The 15191-nt window shown below is 39.1% G+C and overlaps 1 protein-coding gene and 1 long non-coding RNA gene across 4 annotated transcripts in view; one reads left to right on the forward strand and one right to left on the reverse strand.

Moving 5' to 3' along the window:
* Positions 1-10032, forward strand: part of Trip4 (thyroid hormone receptor interactor 4) — an 88975-nt gene extending 78943 nt beyond the window's left edge. Inside the window, exons 13-14 of one of the 3 annotated variants that reach the window (XM_010641175.3) lie at positions 2525-2627; positions 9792-10032. In XM_010641175.3, coding sequence (XP_010639477.1) covers positions 2525-2627; positions 9792-9859 — 171 coding nt within the window. In that variant the 3' untranslated portion in view covers positions 9860-10032. Of the gene's footprint in view, positions 1-2524; positions 2628-9791 lie in introns of those variants that run through there. The other 2 variants (XR_783674.3, XM_010641178.3) reach the window with 2 other exon arrangements.
* Positions 10033-10251: 219 nt separating this feature from the next.
* Positions 10252-15173, reverse strand: LOC109118584. The gene is made up of 3 exons (XR_002025944.1): positions 14851-15173; positions 13799-13924; positions 10252-11128 (listed from the first exon to the last, which is right to left on the reverse strand). It is a non-coding gene; the product is annotated as an uncharacterized LOC109118584 (long non-coding RNA).
* Between the last annotated feature and the right edge of the window lie 18 nt (positions 15174-15191).

Consider the following 15191-nt stretch of genomic DNA (forward strand, 5'->3'; position numbering starts at 1 on the left):
TTTTTTTTTTTTTTTTTTTTTTTTTTTTTTTGTACCCGGGATCAAACTCAAGACCTTGCTCTTGCGAGGTAGCAGCAGCACCACTGAGCTAAATTCCTGGCCCAGGACCTTGATTTTTAAATTTTATTTTACTTTTATTGTGGTAGTGTATATATGACTTAAAATGTATTATTTTAACCATATTTAAGCATTACAGTTTAATGGCAGTAAGTACCTTCATGAAGTTGTACAGTCATCTGCACTATTCATCTCCAGAACTTTCTCATCATCCCAAACAGAAAAGCTGTACCCATCAAGTAACTCTTCTTTCCCATCTCATCAGCCCTCAGCACCCTCTCTTTAACTTTCTTTCTCTGTGAATGTGCCTGCTCTAAGTACCTCATATAAATAAAATCATACAGTATTTTGTTCTTGTGAGTGTGAAGTCGCATCTCATTGTAGTTTTGATTTATGTTTCCAGGACCTTGAAAAATCTATACAAATAGCTTTTTTCACTCTGATGCTAAAGGAGAGCCACAAGGTTGTAAAACTATAGTGAAGAGGTACGAGTCTTGACCCCTGCAAAGCTTAACACTTAAAACTGGAGAGAGGAATAACCAGCAAAGCAGCAAAACCAAGAAGAGAGTGTTATCGGGAAGCTAAGTGAGGAATATGTTCAAGAAAAAGCAAAAGGACCATTCTCTTGGGCTGAAATCCAGCTCATTTTTTTTTCCTCTTTTTTTTTTTTTTTGATACTGGGGATCGAACTCAGGCCCTTGCACTTTCGAAGCAGGCAGTGGAACCACTGAGCCAAATCCCCGGCCCTCCAGCTCATTTTTAGAGCCTTAACTTGTGTGAGGCATTGGGTTTAATTATTTAATTTTTTTGGTCAAGTTCTAAAAATAGATCAATTAAGATGAGAACTGAATTGACCATTTGGTTAGGAACACGAAAGCCAGCAGTGACCTTTGCTACTGCTTGTGTCTAGATGTCCCCTTAGCCTCATGCAAGCAGGGAGTTTCAAAGGTGGCTGGATCAGTGTGTGATGCTGGGTGTAAGAGTGTGTGAGTATTAAATGAGTCCACTGATTGGTCTGGTATAGTTCTGGGTGTGGGTAAGGGAAAGGCTCACCCTGGGTGGATCTTGTGTAACAGAATTTACTTCCTTCTGAAACCAGCAACAATAACTAAGCTCTGCTTTTCTCTGAGTTCTAAGGATGTAGGGCATAAGGAAATAAGAGGGTTTACTCTCCCATCTTTACTCTTTTCCACCATGAATATTTATTTATTTATCTTATTTATTTATAGGCAGGTTCTCTCTTAAGTTGCCCAAGCCGGCCTCAGACTTTGGATCCTCACGCCTCAGCTTCCCATGTAGCTCAGATTTTAGGCGTGCATAATCATACCAAACCTAAATTTATGTTTTATCAGGTACGTCCCATACTCAGAGCCATGGTATATGGGCAGGACCAAAAACTACTAAAAATTCCTTCAGTTTTTCCTAAAACATAACTTATAACCTTGGACACAGTGGTACACAAAGATATTTAACTTTTATACTTCTACTAGTTTACAAAGAAATTTGAATTTTCTTTTTTTTCCTGAAATCTCTATTTCTATTTTAGTGCCTTTGATCTTTAGAAGATAGATTTTTAACAGGTGAATAAGACTAGAAACTAATTTTACACTTTTGATGGTTAGTTACCAGGAGAAAGCTTCTTTGGTAATTAAGTCTGACCCACATGCCCCTCGTTCATATTTGTCCAACATACTAAAAACAAGACTTCCCAAAATAAGAAATAAACACCAGATTAGTTGGTCATTGCTACAGAACATTTTCTGCCAACCCAATTCTTCCTTAAATTGCAACGGTGTAGACAGCTTCATTTTACTTTAGGTTCTATGTCTGTTTTTTGCAGAAGGAATAAAGTCCTAAGTACTCAAGCTAGTTCGTTTTGTAATAACAGATCCAGAACAGGCTTCTAAACAATTTTCAGAATTGCTCCACCAGTTGCTTTTACCCTAAGTACATCTGGACTGCATCCAGCAAAACAGCTTTTGCATGTTCATACCTTTCAGAATGAATCATCTTCCTTCCCTTTAGTGAGAGGACTACGTATACTGTTTCTGGCAGAATTTCTACAAAATTTTTTTTTTTTTTGTAAGTCTCCAAGTGCTTCACTTAGGTTGAACCTAGGGGATGCCTGATGTTCCTCAAGGAAACCCGTGATTCTCCCAACTCACATTTGCTTGTGTTAAAAGCATGGTTAGTTCTGATCCTCTGTTAACTGTCAGGCATCCTTTGTTTATGAAGCTGTTCCTAGTATAAGAGGGTCAAAAATGGTAGTCAACAGACTATAATACTATATACGATATAAAGAAAGATGAAATTTTGTTCTTGCTTGTTGAGCATAATCCTTTTTGCCTGTGAAATGGAAGGTACTATCATCAGAATGTTGGAAGTGAAATCTAGGACATCTTTTGATCTCTTTACAATTCAAAATTTTTCCCAACTAGCCTGAACTTTTTAATTTCATATTTTACAGTTTGCAGATATCAGTCAAGAATCTGATTCTCCATTTGTTTTCATCTGCAAAAATCCCCAGGAAATGATTGTGAAGTTTCCTATTAAAGGAAATCCAAAAATCTGTAAGTCATAAACTTGGATGGTCTGATTTTATTTTCTTTTGTCTCGCATTTCATTTCTCTAAATTTTCATTGTTACTTGTTTCTGAGGAAGGTTCTCTCTCCTTAGCCTAGGCTGGCGTCAAACTTGCAATCCTCCTGCTTCAGCCTTCTGAGTGCTGGGATCACAGGCATATACTACCATACTTGGCTCATTTGTCATTTTAAAAAAAGGGTGAAGGCCTGGATATAGAGGTACATGCCTATAATCCTAGCACTCAGGAGACTGAGGCAGGAAAATTGTTGAGAGTTCAAGGCTTGCCTGGGCTAGATAGCAAGTTTAAGGCCAGCCTCAACTATATTGCGAGACTCTGTCTCAAAAAAGGATGGGAGGGCGAATAAAGGTACATTTTTTTACAACTCAGACCTTAAGGTAGGAGAATCACGAGTTCATGGAATACATAGTGAGACCCTGAATCAAGTGAGAGAGAAAAAAAAGTTCAGCTCTGTTCTGTGGCATCTGTAGTGTTAGAGGTTAATATAATCATACTTACCAATAGCTAAAACATATTAACTACAGTATAGCATTTACAGAATGTACCTTGAAGGTGGTCGTGGTGGTGCATGCCTGTAATCCTAGCATTCTAAAGGTTGAAACAGAAGGATCACTGTGAGTTCTACGCCAGCCTGGGCTACATAGTGAGTTCAAGGACAGCTTCAACTACATCGTGAGATACTGTTGTAAACAACCAGGAAAAAAAAAAGTGCACCCTGATCCACAATTGTTGGCATGATAGTGAATCACTATCACTTAGGTTCTACGTAGGAATCCACTATATTAAAATGCTACTTATGGGCCGGGGATTTAGCTCAGTGGTTCTGGCGCCTGCTTCGCAAGCAAGCGCAAGGACCCAAGTTCAATCCTGGGTACCAAAAAAAGAAAAAAAAAAAAGCTATTTGTTGGCCAAAAGAGGACGCCTTGCCCAGCTGTACTGCTCATCAGAGTGCCGAAGCAGCAGGCCAGTGCCAGTGACAATGCTGTAATTTATCTATTGTTCTTCAGTATTTCATCCAAGAATAACACTTAATAGCTTGTTTGTTTTTTATTTGTATTCTTAAAATTCTCTTTTTCCGTGCTAGGGATTGAATCCAGGGCCTGCACATGCAAGCACATTGTCCCCCACCTCTAAAGTGTTTATTTATGAGCATCTATTTTGGAGGTGCTTCTTTCCCTATCTCCCCTGGTTATGGCTTCCTACAGTGCTTCCCTGGCCCTCTTGCTTTTCATTCTTGTTTTGTAACCTCTTAAAATGACTTTTTTTTCTGTGACTTTTGCTCTTAGGTATTTGTGGTTCTAGTACTCTCTGCATATGTCCTTTCTCAGACTTGCTTTCTCCTTTTAATTCTTCAACTCTCAACTTCTCTTCTTTCTAATCCTAGAGTAGCCTCTTCCATTTCAAATCCATCTCAGATTTGAAATAGTGGTGTCTTACCTGCCTTCCTGTCTTTGAAAACGACACCACCTCCCATGTACTGTCACATGTCAGTTACTGCTTTGTGCCTCCCTGTCACTTTTTTCTGGTGGTGTGAATTGGATGATTCAGGGGTGCACGTTGTCATTTTTTGTGCACAACTCTGCCTTCCTCTCTCTATACCTGGGGACCAACTAGCCATTTTATAAGTATTTTCTCTCCAGAAGTCCTTCTCTGACCCAGAAGAAAATAAAAACCACCCATTGAGCTGTTAAACACAGTTTCCCAGACCTTGCTCTCTGATGATAGTGATGCAGTTGACTACACTTTAATACTGCTTTTCATCACAGGATGAAATGCTTGCAGTATGAAATTAGATTAATGTGTGTTCACAGCAAAATTCAGGTAACCCTTGGGATTGATAAAATGTTTTCCCAAGTTTCCTACAAGTCAGAAAATCTAAACAAAGTTGCCTTTGACTTACACAGACTGTGACTTCAGACTTTGATTTCAGATTATGCTGAAGCTGGTGGCCTGATAACCCTAGAATTCTTTTTTTTTTCCCACTATTTAGTATTTAAATGTCCCTCCACTTGCCCTCAATATTAGTTGCAGCATTCCACCCCTTTCCTCAGTCCTCTTCACCTTACTCTAGGAACTGGTGGCCACACAGGAGGAGGAGAACAAGACAGTGCTATCTCTCAGATCACTTTTACTTGATCTTTAGTCCTAGTTCCCTTTTCTTAGCTTCTTCACATCTTGGTTTTCTTCTGCTACTTAAGCTCCTTTGAGAAAATGTTCTGTGTAAACAGTTTAGGCCTTTCTCTAGTACTTTCTTCACCCAGAAACCTAGATGGCCTTTCTCTCCTAATAGATAAAAGCATCTTGTATTTTCCCTTATCTTGTTTCTATTAATGGTAGATGACCAGCAGGGTGAAACATCTGTTAAAAATAGGATTTTTTTTTTTTTAATTTTGAGACAGGGTCTTGCTCTATTGTTTAGGCTGGCCTTGAACTCATGATCCTCCTTCCTCAGACTCTTGAATAGTGGGATTACAGGCATGCACCATAATGCCCAACTTGATAGTGAACACTTTTTCAAAAGTAAGAAGTGGGTTGGCTAATCTCTGTGTATCTCAGAAAGTTTTTCTGTTGAGAGAAAGTCAGAATGATTTGAGAATTTAGTCTAGTGTGAAGTTTCTGTTCCCCATATCTCCTCCTTCCCTCATCCTTCATTCCCCTTTACCCTCTTTAAAAGTCTTCCTTGGGCCCGGAATTTAGCTCAGTGGTTCCGCCATCTGCCTTGCAAGCACAAGGACCCGAGTTCGATCTCTTGTACAAAAAAAAAAAAAAAAAAAAAAAAAGTGTCATCTTTTTGACGCTAAAAAAAAAAGTCTTCCACTTTTGCCAGGTGTGGTGGCACATGCCTGTAATCCCAGAATTGAGGAGGCTAAGGGCAGGAGGATCGCTGCAAATTGAAGGCCAGCCTGTGCTGCATAGTGAGTTCAAGGCTAGCTTTAATTACTTAGCGAGACCCTGTCTCAAAAAACCAAAACAAAACAAAAATGTTTCCTACTTTTTTGCACTCCCTTCCTTTATTCCCTTGGAGATAACTCCAGTAGTTTAAAACTAAAAAAGTTTTTTTGTTTTTTTTTTTGTTTGTTTGTTTGTTTTTTGGTACCAGGGATCAAACTAAGGAAAGTTTTTAATCCCAGTACCATATGAAATGATTAAGTTCCATAATATTAATAGTATTAATCCTCATAATTTTCTTATACCTCTGTGGCTTAAATTTGTGTATGTGTGGAATGGCTTAGGAACCTGGTCACCCTTTATAAGTTAGTTCTATGAGAAATGTATTCTGAGTTCCAAACTTTTGACTTGCAGGCAAACTTTTAGAATATACCTTGCTTATGTGTTATAGCACATGTGTGTACATGCACATATGCCTTAAATTAAAGGTGTATATTTTTATTTGTTTTGGGGAACATAAACTTGAACTTGCTTGACCTTGGGAAAATGTTTCATAAAATTCAAATAAATCAGAAAACAACAGTATATTATATAACAGTATATTATCATTTGGCTTCCTGTTTGTTCAAATTAGGAATAGCAAAAAAAAAGTGAAGTTTAGTTATAGGATATATAGGTTGAATACTTAAATGAGATAAAGGAAATTTTCTTTTTTATGGTGCTGAGGATTTAATCTAGTCCTTGTGCAAGCTAGGCAAGTGGTCTACTTCTGAGAAACACCCTAGCTCACAAATTTCTTTTTCCTTCAACTTTGTGCTCTGTAAAGCATGTGAAAATCCTTATGATAGCTATATGGGTTGATGACAGGTACTCTTTCACCTTAAAATTTCTTGCCAGTCTGCTCTGCATGCACTTGACATTCTTTTAGGTACCGTGATTGAGGATGTGGTTTAACACTGAAGTGCTCTAAATGTTAAATGAGAAAATAACAGGGAAATACAGAAAATAAGCATTGTCACTTTCCTGCTGAGAGAGTATACTATGCTCTATGCTCCTGTAGTTTACCATCCAGATCCTAAGCTTGCAAGAGCAGGGTGAACTAGAACTCAGAGCTCAGAGTTCCTGCAATACAAGGGCAGTGGTGATGGCTGCCTCTGCCCTTAAGAAGCCCCAGTCCCTTGCTTCATGGCCACAGTTAGCTAAAGAGTTGGTGCTTTTGGCAGTCTTACTGGTAGATGTTACAGATTTGACTGAGTCCTTGATTGCAAAGAGTTCGTGGGTTACTTGTACATGTCTAATCATCCTAAGCAGCCTGAGGGATTAAGGAATTTTTAATTGACTGCTTTGTTTTGATGGGTTGATTTTACCTGAGCTGGTGCTGTTTCTTGTCACAGTTAGACTGGGATTTTCAGTTAGACTTGGAATGTTCTTATACAGTAGAACTTTGAGAATGTGAAGGTAATAATCTCTTTTTTAATATGAGCAATCAGACACAGATATAATTTAAAAACTTGAGGCAAAACTGAGACCATAACTGAGGAACACAATTCCTAGAACTCAGCATAAATATCAAAAGCACCCTTACTTTTTTCAGGGAACTTTGAGTTTATGAAGTACTTTAAAATCCAGTTGATCCTCCATATATGTGAGTTTTGCCTCCATGAATTCAGCCAACCAAGGGTTGAAAATACTTTGAGGGAAAAATTACATCTGTATTGAACGTGTACAGACATTTTCCTTTATTATTATTCCCTAAACAATAGAACAGCTATTTGCATGGCATTTTCATTGTGTTAAGTATCATAAGTAATCTAGAGATGATTGTACAGATGGATGTATGTAGGGTATTTGCAAGTACAGCACTATAAGAGGCCAACTTCTGTGGATATTGGCATCCAAGAGGATCCTAGATCCAGGCCTCCGCTGACATTGAGAGGTAGCTATTATGTCTGTATTTGATTGAATGACTTATAGTATATAAAATATTTAGCACAATAACTCAAATATAGAAAGAGCATAATGTTAGGTGTAATCATCTCAATAGCTCTTTAGGGTTTTTTTTTTCCTGCTTTCATTTTATAGTTAACAAGTTTACCAAGTTGTGTTTTACTCATGATTTTCTGGCTCTATGTTTCCTGCTCTTTTTGCTTTATCATATTGCCTTGGGAACAAATTAAGCCAATTTACATCTTGCTTTTAGGGCACAATATCATAAAGCTGGAAAGGGCTTTCAGTACTATTATCTAGTTTCCACTTAGAGTTGAAAAAAGTTAGGACAAGAGTGACTACATATTTATAATCTGCAAGATTATACAGCTATATAGTTTCGGGAATAAAATTAAAGCTGGGTTTTCCAGTTTATTCTGTTCAGAGAATTGGATGTATGGACTCCTAGAAGGAATTCTAAATTCTGTCCTAATCTATTCTAAAATGCTGAATGAGACCTAGTGCTTACTTGTGCCTCTGAGTATCACCACCTTTTACAACAGGTACTCTTACATTCATCTGATATCTGCTGTTTTGGGCTACTTAGTAGTCCCTGTCGTAGTGTCTGCCTTCTTTGTTTAATTCACTTGATGAAAGCATCTATTGAGCATCTACCACTTGACAGTCACTATGGTAATATTAGGGACACAAAGGCAAACTTGCCTTGTAATTGGGCTCTTTGCCAGATTGCTGGTACATGTTGGGAGTTTCCAGCCAGGCAGCCTAAAGGATGAAAAAACTCCTAAATCCCTGGAAATGCCCTACATTCTAAAACCCAAATTTAAATCAACAGCATTGTGACTGCTGTAGATGGTATTCAGGGTACCACTTAGTGATGGCTTCTGAGGAGTCCCAGGAAAAGATGAAATGCTATTCCAGAAGCAGGAGTGACTCTAGAGAAATTGACAGTAGGAATTTAGGGAAAATTGTTAGGCTGAGTTTTTCGCCCAGCCTCTTTAGGACCACTGAAATCCAGAGAGGCTGAATATCTTGCCCACTCCCCCAGTTTATACAGCTTGTTCATGCCATAGAAGCACCTGGGCTTCTGACTTCTAGTTCTTCTGTTTCAATCTGCTATACCTGATTGTCCCATAAACAAAAATGACAATGTACAAATGGCAGAGGTTATGAGTGTGCACCCCAGGCTCTTTATTTTTTAGTGCTGAACTGAACTATGTTTCTATTTTTAGCATCAGCATCCTTGTTGACTTAGATGAGGCTTCTTGTTAGAGAAAGAAAATTGCAAGCTCTATTCTCAGGCCAGGCAGTAACTTTACTAAAGATTTTCATGAGAATTAAGGTTCCAAAAGCTGCTTCCAGTGAACCAAACTCTATCCTGGTAGATCCAAGGTGTCAGAGTTTAAAGACTGTATCAGTAAAGTACTTCTCTTTTGGATCACCTGGGATGGGTGAAGATGTCCTCTTTTATAAACTTAACACTTGGAAAAGTCATATAGCCTATGACCTTTACCCTTCTTAGCTGGTGATAGGGGCCCTTTGTCAGCAAAGCATTCATGGGATTCTGCTCCACTGTCAGAAGTCAGTTCCCCTATTAAGTCTTAAGTCTGAGACAGCAAAGAGGTGAATTGAATGCTTTTCTCACTGTGATGGAGGTTTATGCATTATGCGCAGCCAGTTAACAGGTCAGTAGAATGGGTTTCCCACTGTGTGAATGCCTTCCTTTATTAGGTGTGCATTCATTTTCTAAGTCTCATTCATACCCCCGCCCCTTCTCTCGCTCCTCTTTCTGATACTGCAAAATTGAACCCAGGGCCTTTGCTCTGAGCTTCATCCCCAGCCTTTTTTCTTCCTTCCTTCCTTCCCTTTCTTTCTTTTTTAATTTTGAGGTGCTAAGTCACTAAATTGCCCATGGTGGGCTTGAATTTGTGATCCTTTTGCCTAAGCCTCCCACAGTGTTGTGATTACAAGCATGTGCTACCACAACTGGCTACATGTGTGCATTCTTTAAAAATTTGACTATTAAACATACTGGAAAACATGTTTCTTTTCTAGGAGCTACAGAATTAGAGATACCAACTTCTTAATTCTTTGCACAACTACAGTACATGTGTGTGTCCCTATATAGGGTTCCCACTTCTTCCTCATTCTTAAAAATGAAACTGCAAACTTTGTGAGTCCTGAAGCAAGATAATTAAATGTGACAGGAACACAGTAACCAGAAGATGTGGGAGGCCATGAAAGATTTGCATTGCAAATACAGAAAATAAATAATGAGACTTCTTTTTCTCCCTCACAGGGAAACTGGATTCTAAGATCCATCAAGGAGCGAAGAAGGGGTTAATGAAGCAGAATAAAGCTGTCTAATCCTAGAGAAAAGGAACCATACAGCATAATGGAGTTTTGTGTACTAAAACTGCTATCCACTGGTCCTCTGGAATTGAAATAGTAGAAATCGAAAGGCCTGGCATCAGGCTTGAACCTCAGAATTTAAACTGTTAACAAATTCTGTATATTTTTGTTAAAGAATGGGATTCTTTGTGTAGTGGGTTGAAATCTTTGAATTTATTATTTATAAAAATTTATTTAAAAAATTCTCGGTCTTTGACATTTTTCTCAGAATGGTGTTGGAGAAAGGAACAAGTTTCTTTTCTGAACTTTATATTCATTACTAGGAAAATTCTTAACTCAGGCAACTGATTTTTTTTTTTTAACAGAACTCCTTAGATTTAAAGTTTCATTTCAAAGTGATAGTCTAGTAAAATTTTAGGATGTTTGAGGAATCCTGTATTTAATACAAACCTGTTTTGGAACAACAGGTTTTTAAGAAGTTTTCTGCTCTAGTCCTACATCTCTTCAAGTGAAAAGTGAAAAGCTGAGTGACCTTCTGGCAGATTTGGGGATGGGGGAGTGGGTAACCTGAACAAGTGCTTTCACTTTGTTCTTTAATTTGAGAAGCCAGGACACGGAAGGATTGGCTTGGGAAGAAATGGAGCCACCTGCTAATTCAGCATGAAGCTACCCTATTTGTTGGAATTGCAAAAGCATCACTTGGTTTGGGCAATTAGAAACAAATTGAAAAATAAATGCATCCAAATACCCCAAATGTGAAAACCAGACCTACTTTAACCATCCGTATCTCAAGAACCTATGAACTTTAGAACACGGGGTAGATCTGAAATGAGATTTTCACTATCTCCTTGAGCCCTACTTAGTGAAGATCTTTGTTTCTAACACTGTTCTGAAGAGCTATCAGAATCTCAGTTGCTGGCATCCTAAGGAAATTCATGGTCTTAAATATGTATGTTCTGCTTTTTTTTAAAACAACACTACCACATTGGGGAAGTTGGACTCCCTCCAGCAGTTGTGTGCATGATTTAAAAATGAAGATGAGAAAAAAAGTGCCCTGTGTTATGAAAAAGATTAATTTCCCCTTTCTTTAATTCTTCATATTCAGTGTGTATTTGCATTGAAATGCTTCCACTCATTATACATTGATGTTCACTCAACTGTGAACCCCGCTTGGTGCATAGCTTGAGGCGCTCCTACTGCAGGGTCACTCTGGATTCTCAGGGAAAACTTGCTAGATTCTTGTTTCTGGTGATGCACACATGCGGTATTCTTTTTCTGGTCACTCTGTGGAAAAAGTGGAAAGGACAACTAATGACATGTTTTTAGAGGGAAAAAGTCTCTTTCTGGCCTTCTGCAGACCCTACGATTAATGACATAGTGGGTTCATTATGCAGTTAATAGTTTACCAAGCAGTAACACCTTGAATTCTGTGCTCGAGTTGTCTGACTCTCTCATACCAAAATAAAACTGAAAGGCAAGAGGCAAAGATCCTAGGGAGGAAAAAACAAAACAAAACAAAACAAAAAAACGAAGTTACTCTGCCTTGTATTTAAGTCAGCCTGCACACAGAGGAATCCAGATTGATTTTTCCACCTGGATGGACTGTGTGTGTATGCCTAAATAAAAACATCAGGAGATGCAATAGATGATGTTATGTGGCCATTTTGTGTGCTGTGATAAGAAAGTTTACAAGAACTTTACAAGTTTATAGGAACCCACCTCATCACCCAAAATATGCTGGTGGAAACGCCTGAGTAAATGGCAGAATAACTTGGAAATTTCATGGTTAGACTGTAAAAGCCTGTTTTTACTTCACATGGTGGTAGTAGCATAAGGTCTCTCTTTTATTCAGAGACACCAGGGAGCAAGTGTGGGAGAAGCTTGAGGGTAGGTGGACCTCAGTTGACCAGTGATGAATAGCATAATTTAAAACCTAGTGGAAATTCTTAGCAACCTGAGTGCAAACTTGCCCAGGAATAGCGAGTCGGTGCTTTACAATATTTTATTCTGACTTCTTAACTCTGGGACAGTCTGGCCTTAGGGAAGTCTTGTGTTTCTCAGTTGGTTTTCTGTTGCAGCCTCAATATCTGTGCCACCTTTTGGATGGCTGGGTTCAGTTATCAGTTTGTATAGTTACTCAAAGAATCTGCTTTTGCTTTGTCTTTCCATGCAGGACCCAGTCTCATTTATATAAGCTTATAGTGGGATGTGTATGAAACTGGAGACTTTCTCTCTTAGGGTTTTAGAGACCATGGCCTCTAAAAGGGGTTTTGAATAGAGTAAGGATGTTTTTGCTTTGAATTTTGTTTCCTACAGCTAATCAAGAGACAGAAAACTAGGTGTCCCTTCTCTTTTAATAAGCTAGAGGTTTATAGAAACCCATTTTCCTAAGGAGTAGGTATAAAAAACTTACACTTAAGATTACTTTTACAAATAATTATAAAGTTATGGGCTTTTATGAGTTATAACTCTTAATCTTTTCCATTTTAACTACTGTCTCCACTAAAGCTCATTTATGTGGATTCCATTTAATTTTGTAATATTTAAAAATGCTTTTGCTAGAGCTGTTAGCGAAGATGGAGACAGTATGGGGTTGTTCTCTAGGCCAGCTAAGAGACCAATAAAAAGTAGGTATCTATTAAACTAGAAAAATCTGTGAACTTCAGTCTGTTAGGCCTGGAGGAGGAAAGAAAGTGCAGTGCTGGAGGCATTTTCTTCCTTGAGATTCAAATAGCAAGTACACATCTGCTGGTCTGAGCTTCTGTGAATGTGTTAGGAGGAAGGTGATCCAGCAACAAGGGATTTATCCTGTGGAGGTTTTCCCACTCTCTTTCAGGGAAGAAAATACATAGCTGCAGTGCCATCCTCTGACACAAAAGACATTTGTGTAAATGGCCACTTAACATATGTGCACTTAATGTGGCCTGATTCATGGGATGAAACTGGTTAGGGCTGTGACTATGGAAGAACCTAGAAAGAAAACCTATAAAATGCACCTGAGAGTCAGAAAAATGCAGAGGTGGTGGTAACAGAATTAAGAGGGAAATATGTTGCAGGAAGAGAGTAGTCTTGGCATGCGGATCAAAAAAAGGTTAACATGTAAGATTTGAGAAAAGTTTAGAGCTATACTGTTTAATATGATAGCCACTAGCTACACGGTGATTTAACTGTTAATTCAGGCTCTTGCCTAGGATTCACAAGGCCCTAGGACTGGTCCCTAGCACTAATAAATAAATAAATAGATAAATAAATATAAATTAAGGATTCAGTTCTTCTTTCACTGTTAACCATATCTCAAGTGCTCAAACAGCCCCATGTGGCTATTTAAACTGAACAGCAAAGATACAGACCATTTTCACTTTACAAAACATTCTATCTGCCAGTGCTTGTCTGGAGCAGGGGTTGGCAAGTTTTTCCATGAAGGGCCAGATCACAAGTATTTTAGGCTTTACAGGCCATACAGTCTGTTATAGCCATTTAACTCTGTTGTAAGAGTGCAAATGCATCCACAGATAATATAAGTAAATAAGCATGGCTAGAACCAATTATTTACATACATTGAAATATTCATGTACTTTTCATGTCACAAACTATTCTGATTATTTTTTTAACTATTTAAAAATATGAAAACTCATTTTTATCTCATGAGACTTATCAAAACAAGCGGTGAGTTTCATTTCTTTTATGGGCCATAGTTTGCCAGTCCTTCGTTTACAGGTACAGGAAGTCAAAACTATTGATCCCTTGAAAATTTTTAGTGGAAGAAAAAAAAAACCCAAAAACTTTTTAGTGATTTTTCCCATGCTTGAGAGCTTTCTCTGACTAAACTGTAGAAATCACTTTCCCTTTTCCTCTTACTTTTGCAGTTTAGTACTATCCAGTAGTCATGATCCTTCAGGAGGAAGTGAGTACTGGAATGTTTAGCTCTGATATGTCACATGTAAATAAACTTACTGTCACATGTAAATTTAAAACATCAAACTGTTCTTTCTCTACTGAGTAGCTCGGTCTTCACCTGTATCATCATACAGTGCAGACTGGAAAGTTTGCAGTCATCTAGCATCAGGTCTACTCCAGGTACTGTTCAAGAACAATGAATATTGGTGGACCAAAGGGGATTACGTCCCTAGACCAGACAGGCTTAGCTTTGTCTTTAGCTTTCATCTTTCCCACCCTCCTTTTTGTGGAGATGGAGATGAGGAGTAAAGGGATTTTATGACTCATTCCATCTCTCAGGCACTTGCTATCTTAAGTGGCACTGATGAAGGATGCCTCAGGATAAGAAGAGAAAGGAAAGATAACTGCAAAGCTGAATAAAATGATCAAGGACACCGGAAAGACATAATAGGGGTTAAGTAGTGTGGAGCCTTGAGAATTAAGATAATTTGCTATGGCAGGAGGTGGAAGCTTAGCAGGTTGTGAAGAATACTGCTGTTTCACAAGCGATAGGAGGGTGGTGTAAACAGGGACTGAATGCCTACTGTGTACTAGATAGTTGAGCAATCAGAGATAAGGCAAGATAAAAGTTACAATGGATAGCAATAGAATAGTGGGTTGGGAAGGAGAGAATAGGACTTAGATAGTAAGGGCCAAGGATGTGGCTCAAAGGCAGAGCGTTTGCCTAACAAGCTAGAGGCCCTGGGTTAGATCCCCAGTGGGATGGGGAAGTGGGGAGAGGGAGGAGGAGCTTTGAAATACATAATAAAAAGCAGCAAGATTTAGTGACACAGGATGGTGAATTCAAAAGGGATCCAGGAGGATTAGAAATGCTTGCTTTGTACAGAAAAACAAGTGGTGATTGTGACGGAAAAAATGAGAAAAACGGATAAAAAAATTGGAGGGTTTGCTCAACTATAGGGTAAAAAGGACGAAACTATCACGAGCTCGTCTGTTCTTTGTGCACGCTCACGCTCCGACCCCAGGTAGGCCTCTGTGCGCCCCACGGTTGAAGGTCATCGTCGAAAATGGTGTCTTCTGTATTTAAGGTACGGCGCTTGTCCAGAGACCTTGAGGCGTTAAGTCCGGTCCAGCGAGACTTTCTCTCTGCACGTAAAGAGCGTTCGGTTCAGGCTGTCCAACCTATGTTTCCCTGACTTGATCTCTTAACCAGCTCGCTGGGTTTTCCAGCATTCACGAGCCACAACTCTAATCCGGGCTCGTCTTGACCGACCGCGCATTCCGAGACCCAGGATTGGGCTCCACATCCAGATTCCGGATTTCCTTGGCGCTCACCCGCTCCAGATTCCACGCCCGCACGGAATCCGAATCCAAAGGCCTCGTGATCCAGTGTCCGGGCCTTCCTGGCGGCCTTGGTTATCCCGGATCGCGGCGGCGGCGGCGGCGGCGG

Source organism: Fukomys damarensis, unplaced genomic scaffold (genome assembly GCF_012274545.1).
Source record: "Fukomys damarensis isolate Sample0158 unplaced genomic scaffold, DMR_v1.0_HiC HiC_scaffold_25, whole genome shotgun sequence".
Taxonomy (NCBI): domain Eukaryota; kingdom Metazoa; phylum Chordata; class Mammalia; order Rodentia; family Bathyergidae; genus Fukomys; species Fukomys damarensis.